Consider the following 20210-nt stretch of genomic DNA (forward strand, 5'->3'; position numbering starts at 1 on the left):
AACGACTGAGCCACCCAGGCGCCTCTCACTGACTTTTGATTGCCCAAGTGATCCCCACAACCCAGTCTATCCATCAGCCCATTTAAATAAATTCCCTCCAGTTTTCACTATCTCCATCAGTAGACCGTGATTTCAGTGTTACCTCTGGTCGTAAGACAGGGCCATAGCCCGGATTCCAGCATCGCAGCCTGGATAGGCAAAGAGGTGCTTGAGGTCAGACACCTGCCAGACCATGACCACACCTTTGTCCCCTCCTGTGAGCAGGTACTGCCCGTCTCGGCTCAGCTGAATGGCCTAGGAGAGAGACAGCAATATTCAGTAGAGGTGTGGCCCTACGAGAACCCCGGCTCCCAGTTTCCTTCTTCTACCCTGCCAGCCACTCCATGAAGGGACAGCGTGGATGCATGTGCTCCTAAGAAGGTTACAGGAAATCAGTTACAGAAAACTTTTGTCCTTTTTCAAAAATCAAATGGACAAAGTTAGGCAGTGTTTGAGGTTTTGTGTTTTTAATTTTTGCTTTTTAAAGATGAGGTGGCAAACTCTTCCAGTTCTGTGAATACAATTTAAATGGTGCATGTTGTGGCCTGGGACCAGCATTATGAAATGAGGAGCCTCCTGGCATCTCTCCAGTTATACTGTGGATGTGCTAAGCCCATTCTGTCCCAAGGCTGGGCAGGCAGTGCTAGCTGGCCTCAGATCCCCGAGAAAACACTGCTGCCTTTGGGGCTGTGGGCCCACGGGAGAAAATCGAGAGCTTTAGTAACTTCACTAGGCCTGCTGGATTTTTACAGTGGTGAGGAAGACAACATGGTAGATAGAGAGCCAGCTTCCAGGGTCATTAAACCCCAGGTGAAGCATTTTCTTCTTGCCCCAGGACTGACTGCTTCCTGCCAGTACTGAACAGGAAGTACAGGCATGGTATTTGCTCTTCAGTCCTGTAAATGGGGCCAAATGCAGACCACTGCCTGCTTTTATATGACTTGTTACATTTTTAGTGGTTGGAAAAAAATCAAAGGAAGAATAATATTCCATGACGTGAAGATTATATGAATTCCAAATTTCAGTGCCCGTAAATAAGGGTTACTGGAACATAACCACACCCATTCATTTATGGCCACTCTCACATGTGACTACAACAGAATACAGAGTCTGCAACGCCTAAAATATTTTTTATCCTTTTACAGAGAAAGCATAAACACCTGTAATCCTATGTCTACCTGGACAGTGAATATGGGAAGACAGATTGTGCTAGCAAGCCAGAAAGAAAAAAAAAATCTAACTTCTGAAAATATATTTACTCTGTTCTGCACTCAGTTTTAGTATAGTTGCCTAAAGTTTATAATGTGCCCTTTGACAAAATTTTTAAAAAATCCTAGAAAAGGACTGTTCCATAGCCATTCAATTCACATTTACGTAAATGCCAACTTTTACTGGTCTCTTAAATGTAGCTCATTCTCAAAGAATACAAAAATACGTCTAAGAAAAACCCATATGGAAATAGTTACAGGTAAGAAGTATTCTCTGAATCTTAATCCAATACAAATAGTAAGATTTTTCAATATAAGTAAAAGTCAATATCCTTTCCCCCCCATTCCTGTCACAAATGGCCATCGCTACGGGCTACCAGGGAACTGCAGTATGGGCTGGGGCAAACAATTATTTGCTACACTTACAAAATTCAGCTGATGAAAATCCATTAACTTTATGGTTGTGGTTCACTTGAGTTTTATCCTTGAGGCTTTTTGCTGGGTAAGTGCTATATTAAAACATAAATTGAAACTACTTATCTTTAACTCTTTGTTCTAGTAAAGAATCGCTAATCCTAGTTCTGTCTGGAATTAAATAAAGCCTGGATTTTTAGGATTATACATTTATCGGCCTCCAAAACATTTTAATAAGCAGGTGCCCGCCAAAGCGAAAAAGTATTTTGTTGGCCTTTCTCATGAGGAACCTGTCCAGTTCCCCTGGAGTAAGAGATACATTTACTGAGGGCGCCCAGTCTTCCACCCAAACCAGCGCTCACAGAGTTCTTAACTCTAACTCCTCTCCCTCAGTATCCGGGTTGGGTTGAGACTGGAGATTTTAAGGGCCCCAGAGACATGTTCCCATCCCCTGGAATCCGGAGTGCCTTGGACAATGCCACAGCTGCACTGGTTTCTACGGCCATAGCAGTCTGCTGGGCATGATCACGTCCTAAAAGAGTTTCCCCAGAAAAAGAAAATAAATGAGTTCCTATGGGTGAAATGGTGGTTATCCTTTGTTTAGGATAAAATAACTTTGCTGCTCTGTACAGGCTGCCCACTTAATTTAAGTTACTCATTAAGACATCTAAACACTGCCTAGTTGATGTGCTATGATACGTTAACCAAATGCCACCCAACAATCTGGCATCTAAATAAAAACAGGTGGGAAGTCTTGATTAGCGCAGAGGTTCCCTAGGCTGCCGCCTGCAGGGTTCTCGGTATTTCAGAAACTTAATTTCTGGTCTGAGCTGATGACTACTTTGTCTCCATGGTCTCGTTTCCTTGTACAGCTCAGACTGCAGGATGGAACTAGAGATTTTTGCTCTGGGATGTCTCTTATTCTCCGGCAGTTAGCTGTGCCAGTGTCAGTCTCTGGAGCTATGGGCAGGTAGTGCTCATTTCAGGCAAACTTGTTTTAATCACACAGTTGCCACTTGCAAGCTAGTGTGATAAAGTGCAGGAGTGCTGGGAAAAAGGCAATGGATTGTTGAAGCCTAAAATCCAGTGGGAAATATTATAGGGGGAAAAAAACAAACAATGGCTATAGGGCAGAGAGGAAAAGCATGTGTGTATGAACAGTCTGCAGAAAGCCTCCTTACTATTGCCTCAAGGAACTTCCCAGAGCCTTTGGTACTAACTGAAATGCCACAGATATTGTTTTAGCCAGCAAGGGATTTCAAATTATTTTACAGATTTCTTAGTGCTGCTGACAGTATAATCGCAACTCAAAGTGACAGATTATCAACATTATTATTGTAAAGAAAAGAGGAAAGGAAAATCCTCTAACGTGTACTTGGTTTAAATGAAGTATTATGGGAAGGAAGGGAAAAATAAAAGTAGGAGTGCACGCTTTTGTGGTAGAGGCAGTCAAAATACAGTGAGGAAAATTCACAGAGTGCAATGGAGAAGACACTGAGTTAAGAAATCAATGCTAAGATACAGAAGCAGCAAGGGCCCTTCATTTCATCCACATAATCTGTACTTAGGGTTGTTTTAAATGCTGACTCCAGTATCTGTTTACTTGAGAGAAGCAAGGGTGGGGGGGAGTGGGGATCAGATTAGATCCGGGAAACCGGGAGAATTTATGTCACCTAAGCTGCCCCAGGTCAGGAAGGGCAACGAATACAATGTCCAGAGCTAGGCTGAAGCCACACTTGGAGGGCAGAGGCCTCTGTGACCCTCTGTGCACCCCCAACATGTCCAGAGCCCCCTCACCGTACACAGTTCACATGTGCCTCCAACCTCATCCTGGAGAATGATAGGAACACCACAGCTGCTTTCATCTTAAGCTGCCCCTGAAGGCTGGGAGTGCAAAAGAAGGACCTTGAAAAAGGAGCCTCTTCAAAGAGCAGTCCTTATTGTTTTCTTCAACCTCTGATCCTTTTGGAGTCCTGTCCTGAAGAGGAAGCAAGGCTCCAGAAGGTCCCCTAGCCTTACCATTCCTGGCTTATCAAAAGGGAAAAAAATGTTTGCCTTATTCACATCATCATTGGAAGCCCAATTCCCTGAATTTGGTAAGCGTTGGTCTCGTTATTCAAGTAGTCAAGTCTGGAGTGAGATACTAATCCTGAACAGTCGTGATCCCTACCACTCCCACCAGCTGCCTATTCGAGTGTGCAGAGGAATCAGTGTGAAGGGTAGTCTAGTGAACTAGTTTAGCTTTGATGCTCAGAAAACAACTATGTGCAGTTAACTTTCTTAGAGAAAAAAAAAAGCTGAGCAATGCTATTGAAAGCCACGCAGGTTGGCTCTACCGTGTGCCGTCACGCACGGAGTGCTCTGGCTGAGCGATGCGGTCGCCACGGCCGGGACTCGCCGTGGTCTGTGAATACACAAGCCCCGTCCAAGTGCTACCTGATGATTTTCTTATGGCGTGGAAAGGCCCTCTGCAACTGAAACAGAGGTCTCTCTAGTGAACCCTCTCCCTCCTCACTTGCCACACTTGGAGGTCAAGATCTAGAAGGGTGAAGAGTCTGTAGTATACTCACCCTTACGTTGTCATCCGTTTCCATAGTGGCCTGGAGTTTCCCATTCACACTGAATGTACAGAAGCAGCCATTTTCATAGAATATGACACAATGACCCTCTCTTGAAGCCTGAATGAGTTTTGGTTTCAAGCAGTTCTCAGGACCCTCCAAAGTCCTTAATAAGTCTCCATTCATGGAATGTATGAGACATGGTCCTTCTGAGAAAAGAGAAACAAAAGACAAAATTTTTTTAATGATGACAAATGTGAAATGAATCTTGAGCACAGATCAAACAGTTGTAGCAAACCTTTAAAACTTATATATCTTACATATGTTATTTTACAAAATGTCCCCTGCATGCTGGCCAGATCTCACCCTCTACTTGGGAGAGGAGAAAGCCAAGTCCTATACATTCAAGTACACTTCTCAAGAGACAGGAAGTTACTTTGTGAAATTCATTATGCCAAGAGATGATCAAAACAGGATGCATTCAGAAAGGAACAGGACAAATTCCAAATCCTAGAGGAGCTTCCGGGGAGGGTGGGCCACAGTTAAACACAAGCAGCCATCAAACTCACGACGAAGCTCTGTCTGCATGTCACAGAGGCCCCAACAGCAGTGGTCACACTGTGGGCCAGCGAGGGAACAGTTCTTTAGGGCAGCTTCCGGAGGCCTCAGCCTTCTTCCCTCCACTGCTCATTACTTCACAATGAAAGAACGTCGCTGGTAGTCCACCTCTCCCCTCCCCCCCACTCCCAGTAAATTCATGCAGAGGTCCTTCCGCAAGCGAGTACATTGGTGGCTGCCCCCAAAGCAAGTGGCACCCACACTCCCAATTCCCCAGGCTGAGCTCCAGGCTGAGTTGCCTGAGGGGGATGGGAGCTACTGCAAGTGCCTACAGATCAGAGGGTTTTCGTTTTTACTGAATGCCTGCTACATGTGAAGAAGGAGTAGGTAACCAGAACCGCCTGTGTGATGAGTAAGTTCTAAGAGGTGCCTGAGTCAGACAAGAGGGGAAAAGAGTATAAGGCCTGCTGAACTGCAAGCTAAATTACTCAGGCCTGCGGGACTTGTGAGCTGATCCCACAGGACTACCAAGAGCATGCCCCCTCCCCCGCTTTTTTTAAGATTTTATTTATTTGACAGAGGGAAACACAGTGAGAGAGGGAACACAAGCAGGGGGAGTGGGAGAGGGAGAAGCAGGCTTCCCGTGGAGCAGGGAGCCCGATGCGGGGCTCGATCCCAGGACCCTGGGATCATGACCTGAGCCGAAGGCAGACGCTTAATGACGGAGCCACCCAGGTGCCCCAAGAGCATGCCCCTTTGAAAATCAGGTTCTCTTCTTTTTCTTGACTGCTCAGGGAGTTTATAAGTTTTTTGTGTTAACATAAATACGTACCAGCAGCATGAATATCCATGATCACTCTTTAAATGACACCAGTCCCTCACCACAGTTCAAACTTCAGGTTTCACAGTAATTGCATAAAGTTCACATTTTGCGACTAGCTCTTCAGTCCACAAATGACTATGTAAATAACAGATGTGCATCACAATTGACCACATCATTTCCTTGAGAGTCTGTCAGCGAGTGGTCACTGACGGTCCGTCCCTCAATCCGTGCACACAGAGCTAACCGTGCGGTTGTATTGCTTCCTCATCTCCAGTGAGAAACCCACGTGACATTTTACAAAAATGGGTCATCAAAAAGGACTACTGGGCGAAAAGATGAAATTGCAGTAAGGAAATGAAAAGTGATAAAGCTGAGAGTGAACTTTGCACTGAATATAAATGGGGTTACAGGAGAAAGCACTGATTCTGGAAATGTTGACGTTGCTGAGAGACTGTAGATATGTAGCCAGAGGAAATCCGTGAAGGTGAACTTACTGACATAGATTAGAAAAGGGGTTGTAACAAGAATGATGATGTCCCAGAAGTAGTGATGCCAGCAAGAACCTTCACTTTAAAGGAACCCAAGGGGGATGTTTCATGATGTTGAATGCACAGAAGATAAAATGTTGGAAGCTGACCAAAACTTAGAAAGGAGTGTGACAACTGGTCAAAGCACAGAAAAGATTCCATTCTTTAAGTTATGCAAAGAGAAGGAGGCAAGCACTGTTCTACTCTTGATAAGTTTCTCATGAGGCAAACACTTTAATTTTCAATGTTTCTAATGTTTTTAAATTACAGTGTATTATGTAAATGTGAGTTTAACTGGTTTTTTTGTGCCCATCTATGTGTGTATAAACTGTGTAAGCGAATTTTTAATGTTTTGACAAAAAATTTTAAAAGCCATGAAACAACCCCGAATGTCCCCCACTGATTGTTATGATCACTCTACATGGCTTTCAGCTTGTATGGTCATTCTTATCATTCTTATGGTCCTGCACTACCATGCAAAGCAAGGATGACCTTTACTATGATAGGTTCATTTTATATGTCTAATTTTTTGTGTGTTTTGGGGTCTTTTTGAGATTTTATTTTTAAGTAAGCTCTATACCCAACGTGGGGCTCAAATGCACAACCCTGAGATCGAGAGCTGCATCTCTATCGGCTGAGCCAGGTGGGTGCCCCTGTGTCTAATCTGAATCCCGTATAGTCTAAGTACTTACATTTGCTCAGGATACATGAAATTATTGGGTTTAAGAAGGAAAAAAATCTAGTAGGTATAGAATTCTTGCTACCATTATTTCACTGCCTTGACCAACTAAATTTTTAAATACAATCCTTTGAATATTTAGTAAGTCTTGTTGGCTAGACTCAGTATTATAGTTCGAGACACAGATAAGGTGAGTCAAATACTCAATGCATCCCCATCAGATAACCTTCAAAGACAAAGGATTACAGTACTTTTTTTGTGTGTTCAAACCTCAGCTCAGGGCAGAGAGACAGAGACATGGATAAACTCTTGAGATACAATAAGCAATGAATTAGAAACAGCTCTGTTCCAGGTCAGATCCTGATTTGTGGCGTGTGCTCTTTGGAAGCTTGCTTAATATCTCTGGCCTAAATACACGATGATGTTGCAAGGGCAGACCTCCAGGCAAACCAGCTTAAGTATCTCTCCACTCTATTCTCAATGCCATCCTGGCTCCAGCCTCATTCTGAGATTTGGAAGTTAAAACAGACGAGGTCGAGTTCCCACCAGGTGTGAGGTGAAAACCAGCCTAGAGTCCAGAAGAATAAACAAAGAGACAAAGATGCTCCTTGTCCCTGCCTCCCTCTTCAGAGCAATGCTGTGAAACACAATTTTCTGCAATGGTGTAAACATTCTGTATTTATGCCCTTCAGTTCAGTAGCCACAGTCACGTGGGGGGAAGTGAACACCTGAAAAGTGGCTAGTACCACCAAGGAACTGCGTTTTAAACTTTACACAGTTAACTTACACACTTTAGTTAATTTAAGTAGTCCTATGTGGCTAATCACTACTGTAACAGCGCAGCTTAGAGAAAGAAGGACCAAACCCATCCTTGCCAAACACCCAAAAATGCACACATTTTTATGAAGGTACCACAGATTTACCTTTGGAGCCACTTAACACCAGGCCTAGCTCAGCGCAGACAGCAGCACAAGTGATCTCATAGTCGTGGCCTGTCAGAATGGCTCGAGGAGTGGTGGTCTCACCTTTAGAAAGAAACGGATAAAAACAAATCAGTTCAAGTTCATGCAGGAGATTACCTCTCTCAGCTCCTTCTACTTAAATAACCAACAACTTGTTCCTAATTCCTATAATGCCTAAATCTTTAATTCACAGTTTGGAAATCTGTCCAAAAAATGCTATTTTATTTTAGCACTAGATCCAAACTACGTGCTAGAGTATGAAGACCAGTTGCCAAATTTCTAATCCTTACATGATTATCAAGCAACAGTGGTTGAAAACACAGAGTAAAATAAGACAAAGATCTGCATTGTAGAATGACTCAGATACTTCCCAAATCTAAATATAAGCCCCCTGATTAGATGATTTATAGATGGGTGATTATAACAGCAGCACCACCCCCTTTTCCACTGGCCCATCAGATCCCTGTTGTAGTGAAGACAGTCTCAACTAGGACACGGTATCTCAAAGTAGCCCCTCTCTTAAATGCCTACTTACTAATCTTATGTATTTTCCTGATACAGAAACCTCACAGAGGGCATTTCTCTGTGGTTCAAAGAACAGAGGGGAAATAAAGCAAACTCTTACAGGTAGCTCTGATAGTGACTGAAAACTAGAGGAGGAACGTGAGGAAAGGCTAACAGAGAATGAGTACCCAGATAATGGAAGATGTTCCCAGACATTTTCACAATAGAAGAAGTCATCCTGTATCTCAGCCCCAAAATAAAAAGAAGAAAAAAAACTAGTTGGTTAATAAGGAACCCACACCACAAACAGGCCCAGCTCAGATAAAGAGGACATGGCTCTTGATTCATGCCAAGTGGCAAGGATAAGCTGAATTCATATTTCGCCTGAAGAACACTATTTTCAGACCACAGTAGCCCTCCACTTTTATCGTCTCTAAAGACAAAGACACAGAAAGCCTTTATAAATGGGACTAGAGAGCAGTGTTCCATTAGCATGCTTAGATTTCCTCAATTTGGGTTGGTTTCACAGGAAGGTTGATAAATGATACTGTGTAACTCAAAAGGGGCAAACATGCCCAGAAAAAGGTCTCCAGCACCAGCTGTGTTAGTCTATAGAAAGGAGGAACAACGTGTTATCCTCTCAGGTAGGCCAGGAAAACCCAGTAGAAACCTACTGTCCTTGGAAAGGCAAATACTGGCTGCTAAAAAATTAAACTAGCCTCCAACACAGTGGTTTTTGTGATGGGTCACAGTGGATTCTCTGAAATTTCATGCAAAATATATGTACATGCCTATGTTTTTCTGGGAGGATGGCGAGGGGAGGAAGGGAGGAAGCTTTTACTGAATGCACTGAGATCCATGACCAAAGGGGGGGGGGCGGGGGGGCTCTCCTATGGACATAGGGGCCTAGTTTCTGTGCTTCCTGCCCCCCTTCAGCTGGAGCCTACAGTTACTTCATGTCCAGCCATTACAAAAAATTATTACAATGCATTTATTGTCATACATAATGCATAGTTGTGTCCCCAAAGAGTGCCCCATGGCTTCTGGTGACTGTAAGTACTTCTGCAATGAGATGTAAGTAGAGGGGCATCATATCAAACCACATCGGCTGTGCCATGTGCAGCCCGACACTGGGACTGGCTTCCATGCTTAGTGACAGAGGGAGATGTCAAATGACGTATTAAAGGGCAAGGGAGTGAGTGGAACAAGGGGCTTGGTTTCTTTTGATTCAAAGTTTACAAACTGTGAGGGAAACCCACCTTAATTACAAAGTTCATTTGACATTTTGAAAACCACAAATTATTTGTTATAAGAGCAACTATGTTTTTTTTCCTTAAAAAGTACGCAAATTTGGGAAATTTTTTTCAGAAAAAGAGCAAATAATGTAAGCCAATCTGAACTACTTAACTTTCTGTTAGAGATCAGCTTTGCCACAAAAATTAGTAATATGTTTTAAAAAGTTACCTAGAGTTAGCCCTGATTCATTGTTTCCCCCTTTCCCAAGATGCTCTACATTCTACAAAACACTGTACATTATTTTCAAAATTAATGTTTAATTATATATATTGGCAACCTTTTGAAATCAAGAATTAAAATCATTAAGCTCTAAGGAATACATTTTCAATGTGATTGTTCCTTTTTTGTTTTCATAAGTTACTATTTTATTGAGGTGGAGAGATTTGTGTTTTAACTTGAGTTGTCTTGGAATTCCTTAGTGGGAAATGAAAGTTTGAAGGAAAACTGATGGCAACTGAAAGCAATCTAAAGTGAAAGCCAAAGTAAACAAAGGACAGATGGATAATGGACACAGAAAATGTTGTCATTTAGGCATGTCAGTGCTAACGTTTTGTTTTCTAGATCTAAGAATTTTTTCTCGGGGACATAGTGAGGAAGTAAGAAAATTGCTAATTATATTTAACATAAGAGTTGAAATACTGAGAATTTTCTGGGACTATAGAGTTTAGGAAGCCTCACAATTAAGTCCATAAAGTGGGTTAAGATAAAAGCATTCTTTTTTGTAAATTCATAATTAAGATTTTTTGTAAGTATGCTTTACTTACAAAATACAAGTTTCCAAATGATCTACATTATACCAATCATTTCTCCCTCCACAAGTCCGAAGATATACACATACTGCATGATTTCAAAACTGAAAAAGATTTTTCTTTTCCTAGAGTCTGATCTCTAAATAAAGAATTGTTCAGTGCTGGGACTTTGGCTTCAAAGTTTGGCAAAATGTTCTCTAACCCAGGAAGCAGGTTAGACAGTTCAGGAAATATAGAAGAAAAAAAAAGGAAAGGAAAAGAAAAACAACAAATTAAAAACATAAGGGTAAACTTATGACCACTGGGTTGTTCTCAGGTAACTGGTTTCACAAACACTTGCTGGATTTCCAGTAAGAAGACTGTGCTATTTAACATTCCCTCCCCTTTAGAAAATACATAATAGCCCCTAAAAATCCACATACAAGAATATAAGGAGGGATATCAAATCCTCTTAAAATAACCTGTTTGCAGTCTTGTTTAAAGACTGAACTGTGTACTTCCTTTATTATCTGCTATGCAGATTGAGTATTCTTTACATTTTCTCATCACAAAAATCTGTTCACAGTAAATACTTGTTGGATTAAGTATTAAAATTTCACTAAAGCAAATAGAATTATATGATATGGGACTTAAAACCAACAGACCCAAACTGTTTAAATTCAATGGATATTTTGGGGACCACCTGGAATAAAATTACTAAGGGTAGAGGGGAAAATCAGAGGCAGAACACAGGGTTTATATGTGGCTCACAGAATCTATTTATTTCTCTGGAGTTACACTGTTATACATCACCCTGGATCACAGAGCCCAGCAATAACCTCCTACAGAAAGGAAAAGTTAAAAACTGCTCCATATCTGTGTGTATTTGTTTGGAAAGTCTAGAAACAAAATCTAGGAACCATGTAACTCAATGCCATGGTAGCACTCACATCCCAACCTCATGCCTGCCCTGAGAGTTAATACTTAGTGGAGGGGGAGGGGGCGGAAAGCAGCTCAAATAAAACAATAATGGCCATACATTACTTTTTCAAAGACCCCAAAGCTATCACCATTTTTTTAGTGAAGTCTCTAAAGCAAATAACAGAAAAAAAAAAGTCTTCTGAAAAATATCAGATTAATTCGTTGATAAAAATTTGCAGTGTTAATGGATACAAGAAGTCTTTACCTCTGCTTCCTGGGATAGCAGGATCTATCAAAAGCTAGATCATAAAGCAGAACAGATTCCTTTAAGAATCTTTTAAAGTCCTACTGCTTGAAAAATCGTCATGGCTTTCAATAAAGCTGAGAGAAAAATTTATCTTGCTGCTAGTTTAAGGGGCTACACTTCAAACTCTCCTTAAAGAAAAATAAAAAGAGAAAGAGGATAGACTTCTTGGACTGCTTTGAAAAGCTTGAGCAATTACTTCAAAGGAAAGGGTGTCTTTGTCCAGAGAGCAGGTTTATGACTACTGATGCAAATCCTAACCAAAGGCTGAAAAGGATACTCAGTGCATCTTTATGGACGGCCTTAAAGGAAGATGAACAAGTCAAAGGAGATTAAAGACAGCCCAAATCCTGCCAAGAATACCAGGACACACCAGTCTTTACAGATGTGCTTTTCTCAGTACATAATACGGGAAATATCAGTACAAATTTACAGACACTATTCTGACAACCCAACTTGAATTTAAGCAGCACAGGATCTCCATAATACCCATTTAGCATTTATATTGGACCTATGTTTTAAAATATTAGGTGACATGTTTTACACCATTAGGCAGAATAACAAATGTTTTTATTAAATGTGTTTCTTTGGTGCCCTCATAACTAAGTATATTTCTCCAGCAAATGGACCCTGAACCACTTACAGTTATACCTCAAAGAAGAGAAGAGGAAACAGTAATTTTCTCTAGCACCCTGTTCATAAATATTCAATGAGAAAAATATTTCAAAAGATATGTCTCCATTAAAGCAAGGAGGATTAATAATCCAGGTAAAAACAAACCAGACATGTATTGCTGGCAAACTTTTGAGTTACATTTTAAAAAATAAATAAAGTTCTTGGTATTTTTGGCATCATCTCCTCACTCTTATAAAAATGAAATTACTTCAAAATGTACTACAGGGCGCCTGGGTGGCTCAGTCGTTAAGCGTCTGCCTTCGGCTCAGGTCATGATCCCAGGGTCCTGGGATCGAGCCCCGCATCGGGCTCCCTGCTCTGCGGGAAGCCTGCTTCTCCCTCTCCCTCTCCCCCTGCTTGTGTTCCCTCTCTCGCTGTGTCTCTGTCAAATAAATAAATAAAATCTTAAAAAAAAAAATGTACTACAAAGTTCTCATTAACAGTTTCAATATGTTACTTAGCAGAGAGAGAATCCCCTTCACTCATTCCTCATTTTTAAAATACCTCTTATTATGAAACAAAGTTTGGTTCAACATCTCCCTATCCCTATGTTTATAGAAATTAAATTAGTTCTTTCAATTAATACTTAGTTTAGATGACTCCTGGGCCAAAAGTTAACATTTCCCAATTGCTTTCTCATACATTCACTTACTCCTTTGTTCACTTAATAGCCTTTATTGGATATATATTATGTGTAATGCACTGTGGAAACCAAGAGGAGAATAAAATATAGTCTTATATTGGCAAATGACTTGATTCTAAATGGTCACTGGATCAGGTTTTGTTACCTTACTATAAACCTGCAAATTATAAATACCTATAATTGGAAAGGCCAAAAAGCTGTACTGAAGTTCAAACTCTTTGTTATAAATGAATTTTTTTACAAAATGAATATTTCACAGCAATTAATAAAGTCCTTAAATAAAAACAACTGATATAATTTTCCACATTATTAAAATGTAATACCATCTGACCTCTTAAGAGAGGTAAAACAAAATATGAAACCCGGCTTTGTTAAAAAAATCATTTCAATAGAGTATTCATTCTGAAAGAAAACACAAGTTTAAGAAACTAAATATATGTTATTAAGAATATATAGATTTTTTATAATCTAAGTATTATATAATATATGCCAGTCATTTCCTAAAGATGGATACTTCTATTTTGCACATGCCTTTTGTTCCATTTTAATTACATTTTGATTACTACAACACAGAAAAAAAAATTCATGTGAAAACTGTACACTAAGCTTTCTCATGTGGCTCACCATAATGGCAAACCGAGAAAGGAAATGGCTTTCTGAAGCGGAAATGAGGTTAGCTACTAAATGTTTCTTAAACCTATCCCATTAACTTCCTAATGTCCCGATGGGAATTATAACACTATATTTTAATTATGCAAAGAGAAATTATTTGAAATTTGTTCTATTCCTTCTATCTCCACCAACATTTCTCCTTGTCTCTATTCATCATAGTCTCTTTGGTGAAAAACATGCTAATTTGGTTAAACATATAGACTACAGAAAATAAGCCAAAGCTGCATTTAGGGTGGGACAACCGTAAGATAGCAAATTTTGGTAGCTTCCTCTTGTAAATAATATTAGAATTATTAATGCAAGACAAGATAATGTTGGTACAAAAATCCATTTTAAGTTCTTGGTGTATAATCTTCCTCCTCTCTATCTCCATCTCTGTGTGCATTTCTTTCTCTCTTCTAAGCAACACTGGAAAATGTGTTTGTGTGAGTATGTACCTACAACTGTATACTTAAAGTATAACCCTAAATTGTGTAATAATATTAAAAAAATACAAAATCCTGGGGCACCCAGGTGGCTCAGTTGGTTAAACATATGACTTTTTAAAAAAAATTTTTTTAAAGATTTTATTTATTTGTCAGAGAGAGAGAGAGCACAAGCAGGGGGAGTGGCAGGCAGAGGGAAAAGCAGGCTTCCCGCCGAGTAGGGAGCCAGATGCAGGGCCCTGACCCCAGGACCCTGGGATCATGACCTGAGCCAAAGGCAGACGCTTAACTGACTGAGCCACCCAGGCATCCCAAGCAATGACTCTTGATTTTGGCTCAGGTCAAGACCTCAGAGTCATAGGACTGTCTGAGACTGAGCCCCCCCCCCCCCCAATGTCAGGCTCTGTGCTGGGGGTGGAGCTGCTTAAGATTCTCTCTCCCTCTGCCCCTCCCCTGCTTGAGCACTCTCTCTAAAAAAACAAAAGAAAAAAACACAAAACCCTGGGGTGCCTGAGTGGCTCAGTGGGTTAAATGCCTTCTTGTGATCCCAGGGTCCTGGCCCAGGACGGGCTCCCTGCTCAGCAAAGAGTCTGATTCTCCCTCTCCCTTTGCCCCTCCCCCCTGCTCATGCTCTCTCTACCTCAAAATAAATAAAATCTTAAAACTAAATAAAAATAAAAACTCAAAATCCTAATGATATATACTGTCCTAAGAATTCAGTTTAGCAAAATTATCTCTGTATTGTCCTTTGCAAATACAAAGCATGCTTTAGTGACAGGATTGCATCAAATTTTCTATAGCTCATGGTGCAATTAATCAAATTAAAAGTGCAGTACAGTTTAGTGATCAAGAACAGCACCTCTGGGGGAGCCTGGGTGGCTCAGTTGTTAAGAGTCTGCCTTCGGCTCAGGTCATGATCCCAGGGTCCTGGGATCGAGCCCTGCACTGAGCTCCCTGCTCAGCGGGAGGCCTGCTTCTCCCTCTCCCACTCCCCCTGCTTGTGTTCCCTCTCTCGCTGTGTCTCTCTCTGCCAAATAAATAAATAAAATCTTAAAAAAAAAAAAATAGGCACCTTTGGCCTAGAGTGCTAGCTATGTGACCTCCCTTGGGCATGTTCTCATAGTTTCAGTAAGATCTAGGAGCTTCAAGGCCCAGGGCAGCAAGTAAAGACATATTTATAATCTCTCTGTGCCTCATCTATAAAACAAGGAAAATAGTAGTAGCTACCACACAGGACTACTATGTAAAGTGCTTTTGATGGTGCCCAGCATGTAGTGAACATCCAGCAAGTATCACCTAGGAGTAAAGTAGTACTAGTAATAGTAGAATGATTTTCACTCTCTGTTGTAGACACTCCTTTCAGCAAAAGTATATCTGATCCTATGCTGCATAAGTGAAAATTAGAGATGGTTCTGATTATTTTTGTTTCTTGTCATTTTTTTGTTTCTTAATTTCTAAAAATCATACTTTGGTTTCTCCCATTCTTCCTTTTTTTAGACTTTCCAACCTTCCCTAACAATCCATATAAATTCTGATAAAACTAATATCTAGAAGCCTAGAGCAGGAAGTGAAGGTATATTAATATAATTAGGTATTCCACCCTAATATATCTTTATTGTCTCTGATTATCAAAGTAATACATGCTCATTATAAAACATTCAGATAATTTAGTAAATTATGGAGAAGGAAATGGAAAAACTGCCTCTAAATTCCACTACCTATAAATAACCATTGCTAAATAACATAATAAAAAACATTTTGCTGGCTGTCATTCTGGACTTTTTTCTACGCATAAATACACACATTCTGAATTTGACACCAAAAGCAAAGGCAACAAAAGCAAAAAATAAACAAGTAAGACTACTTCAAACTAAAATGCTTCTGTAGAACAAAAGAAACCATCAACAAAATGAAAAGGCAACCTATGGAGTGGGAGAAAATGCTTACAAATCATATATCTGATAATATCCAAAATAAATAAAAGAGCTCATACAACTAAATAGCAAAGAAACAAACATAAAACAATCTGCTTTTTTAAAAATGGGCAGAGGAATGAATGAATGAATGAATGAATGGCAGAGGATGTGAATAGGTATTTTTTCCAAAGAAGACATACAGATGGCCAACAGGTACATAAAAAGGTGCTCAACATCACTCATCATCAGGGAAATGCAAATCAAAAGCACAATGAGCTATCACCTCACAACTGTTAGAATAGCTGTTATCAAAAAGACAATAAATAGGTGTGCCCAGCTGGCTCAGTCAGGAGAGCATGCGACCCTTGATCTCAGGGTTGGGAGTTCAAGCCCCATGTTGGTATAGAGATTACTTAAAAATAAAATCTTAAAAAAAAAGTTACTTTCAATTAAAACTATAATAAAAAAAAAAAAAAACGGATAATAAATAACAAGTGTTGGAGAGGATGTAGAGAAGAGGGAACCCTCATGCACTGTTGGTGGGAATGTAGATTGCTGTAGCAACTATGGAAAGCAGTATGGAGGTTCCTCAAAAAATAAAAAATAGAACTATCATATGATACAGCAATTCCACTTCTGGGTATCTAGCTGAAGGACATGAAAACACTACACTGAAAAGATATCTACACTCTCATGTTCACTGCAGCATTATGTATAATAGCCAAGACATAGAAACAACCTGTATCCACCAAGGGATGAATGGATAAAGAAAATGTGATATACATATGTATATATATCAGTGTATTATTATTCATTCATAAAAAAAGAGGAGATCCTGCCATCTGTGACAAGAGAATGGACCTTGAGGGCATTATGCTAAGTGAAATAAGCCAGACTGAGAAAGAAAAATACTTTATAATCTCATTTATGTGTGGAATTTAAAAAACCCCAAAACTAAACAAACAAAAAAACTGAACTTAAAGATACAAAGAACAGACTGGTAGTTGGTGGGGAGGGGAGATGGCAAAGGTGGTCAAAAGGTATAAACTTTCAATTATAAAATAAGCAAGTCCTGGTAATGTACAGCATGGTGACCATAGCTAATACTACTACACTGTATATTTGCAAGCTGCTAAGAGAGTAGATTCTCATCACGGGGAAAAAATGTATTACTGTGTGTGATGATGGATGTTACCTAAATAAATTGTGGTGATCATTCTGCAGTATATACATATATCAAGACACCATGTTGTATACCTGAAACTAGTATGTTTTATATGTCCATTTTATTGCAATTAAAAAAAAGAAACATCCTGACCCTATTCACCCCAAGGAAATAAAGCAATCTCTCAGTTGTAGAAAATTACAAGCTACAAGAATAAAAGCTAAAAAGTTTAGCAGTCATGAAGCCTTAGCCATGGGAGGCATAAAGAATTCTAAGGATTTTTTCCTACCTAAAAATACTTGATTCAATCTAGAATCTGAAGCCTGACCAAGCCTATTTGTGAGCAAAATTACCTTAAAGACTAGAGCAATTGTTGCTTTGTAAAAGAAATCTCATTAGAAGCATTTAAGTATTTAATTTCATATAAAAATGGGTCTCTTTTAATAAAGTCTCAGGATATCTAAAGTACGAGGTACATAGACACAAAACTATCAGACAATTTCTCTAATGAATGAACTTTTTGGAAGGTGATAAAGTCAGTCTAATACATTGTTCCAGGGGGTCTTGATTAAATGTGTCCTTATAGTGATTCTCCAATAATATTACGTGCACATGCACACGCACACCCACAATATTCGAAAAGAAGAAGAATCCCGCTTTTAGGGACAGAAGAAGTAGCTTGCAGTTTTGCAATTTCAGGGCATATTCAGTTTCAATTAAATGAAAGAAGATACATTCAAAATTTTCTTTGAGAACTTTAGTTGACTAGAGGGAACTTTTATCTCCTTACATTAGTTCCACCAATTTTTTAAATTAAATTTTCCATCTGAGCATAAAGTATTAGACAAGCAACTTCCTTTGGTGTGGCACTATTAAAATCTACACATGAAGATACTCAGTTTCAATTTGAGGGCATAAATCATCAGTTCTTCTGTTCTCATATTTATATGACTATAGCCTATGGCTGAATGGTATAGTCATTTTTCTCTACAACTAAACAAGGTAAATAAATGTGATATATTGGCACATCACCCCACCACTCTGCATATGGTGCACATTAAGGTTGTATTCATTTGCCATATGAATATAATTCCTTTTACCACATCTACTATTAGTTACAAGCAGTAAATACAGAGTTGTTTTGCTGGAATTTGAGGGCCTGCATTACATCATGGAGCACCAAACATCCTGGACCTTCTGGAGAATTTCATAAACGTAGTAGTTTAATGTCACCTGAACTTGAACACTGCCAACATACTACTTCAAACCCAACTTGATGAATTCTTCAAGAAAAAAAGAAAAATACAGGGTAGTCTTAGTACAACAGTATACGCCAAAAGTCAGGCCACAAGGAAAGCTCTCGAGGAGGTAAATACAAGAACTCATGCTCTAGACAAAGAATCAAATCAAGAATCAAGGTATAAGAAGGCTACTTGTTTCAAGCACTGCTTTCATATTCAGAATCAAGTGAACATAAGATTAAAATATCCAAACAATTTTCTTCCACTGTAGCTTACTGAAGACCTGCGATCAAGAAGATAAGAGTTTATCTCATGACAAACTGATGCTTTGTTTCATTAGGCATAGGTTGTGCTTACTTTTTCCTTCAACAATAGCTTATTATAAATTTCCAAATCCACCTGAGGGTGGGGGAAAAAGAAGGAAAAAAGTGATTTCTTTTACACACTTACATGGTTCAACACAAATGTACGTATCTTGGCATTTATGACCAGAAATAATATATCACAGCCAATTAAAAACAAAGTACAGCTGACTTATCAAGTACTGATTTTCAAATTTACCAACATTAAGTCCCCAAGTATATCCAGCAGATGGTGCTCTAGGACACCTACTTACAGTGAGTAGTACCGTTCGTGTTACATACACCTATAGTTTGGCAAGACAAAGAGTAAGGATTTATCAGTAGCTTCAGTAAAACATATTAGGCTTTATGATAGAAAGAACATAATTCCTAAATATGTGCACAAAAATATACATATGCATAAGCGCATGTGCACAGAAGCAACCAGTAAATAATTCACACCTGGACATAAAATGATACTACTTTTCTTATAGACTGATGAGTAGTCCATGTATATCAGTGGTATTTATAGTCATATGGCAAGATCATTCTAAATTCATTAAAAAAAAATTTAGAATGCCTGAAAGTTAGAATTCATTTTTAATTATAGCAGGAATGTCTCATTAGGGTGATACTAGTAAAATTAACAACAGTAGGATTTACGGTAATGACTTAAGTGATTGATGAGAGTATAACAAAATGAAGTTTTAGACAGAGAAAAAGCAGGGCAGCTATGGCATACAGTACTCTAAAAAACAGCTCTGTGGTCTGTTAGTGCTAGCCTTATGGTTAATAAAACCTTCTTTCTAATTAATGGTGCTGAAATATTCTTAAAGAACAGAATCTTGTTGTTATGAAAAAAACTTAAATAGTTGTGTGTGTTTTTTTTTTCAGTAGACGCCATTCCCATAAAGGAGAAAGCTGACATAGATTAGCATGTCTGATTGCAAAGAGGGAAAAAAAAAATGCCACCTTTCAATCAAATCAAAAACAGAATGTGAGAATGGAAAAGTACTTTACTGAAATACTATATACACACATCCACACAACACCCTCACAGTCAGCAACCATTTGTTTCTCAAGCTAATCAACTGTGCTCAAGCTAATCAACTGTGACTTTTAAAAAATTACTCAGAAGCCTGAAAATACTTAATAAGCATTTAATTTTAAATGCTTAGTAAGCATTTAATTTTAAGTTTATGAACTAGTAATACAATATAAAAATCGTAGATAATAACTATTTTGTAAATTTTCATCTTGCTTATAAGATCATTTCAAAGTTTAAAGTATTTAAATGTCAACTGAAGGCACTGGGGGATATTTTCTCCAAAATTTGCAAATGTACAGTCTGTATAGCATTATTCTGAGGGAAAAACGAGTGCTTCAGGAAAAGCATTTTGGTACACAAATTCAGTTCTAAAACACAAAGAGTACTAGGGCAAAGGGAGAGATGCGTCCATGTAGAAAATACCTTTCATTAAAATATTCTTGGTTAATTTTATTTAAAAATCTACAACTAATTGGAATTGTATCTTAATTTTTCTTCTCAGTAAGAAAATTGAATTCCACAGGAAATAACTATCACAAAACGAGTCAAAGATGAAAAACTAT

The 20210-nt window shown here is 39.0% G+C and overlaps 1 protein-coding gene across 4 annotated transcripts in view; it reads right to left on the bottom strand.

Moving 5' to 3' along the window:
• Positions 1-20210, bottom strand: part of LRBA (LPS responsive beige-like anchor protein) — a 742782-nt gene that overhangs the window by 8320 nt on the left and 714252 nt on the right. For all 4 annotated transcript variants that reach the window (XM_073892352.1, XM_025874296.2, XM_073892351.1 and 1 more), the window contains 3 exons: positions 7730-7831; positions 4232-4428; positions 143-294 (listed from right to left, as the gene is read on the bottom strand). In XM_073892352.1, coding sequence (XP_073748453.1) covers positions 143-294; positions 4232-4428; positions 7730-7831 — 451 coding nt within the window. The remainder of the gene's footprint in view (positions 1-142; positions 295-4231; positions 4429-7729; positions 7832-20210) is intronic.

This window comes from Callorhinus ursinus, unplaced genomic scaffold (assembly GCF_003265705.2).
Source record: "Callorhinus ursinus isolate GAN/ISIS: 27379988/994484 unplaced genomic scaffold, GSC_fseal_2.0 scaffold4, whole genome shotgun sequence".
Lineage (NCBI taxonomy): Eukaryota > Metazoa > Chordata > Mammalia > Carnivora > Otariidae > Callorhinus > Callorhinus ursinus.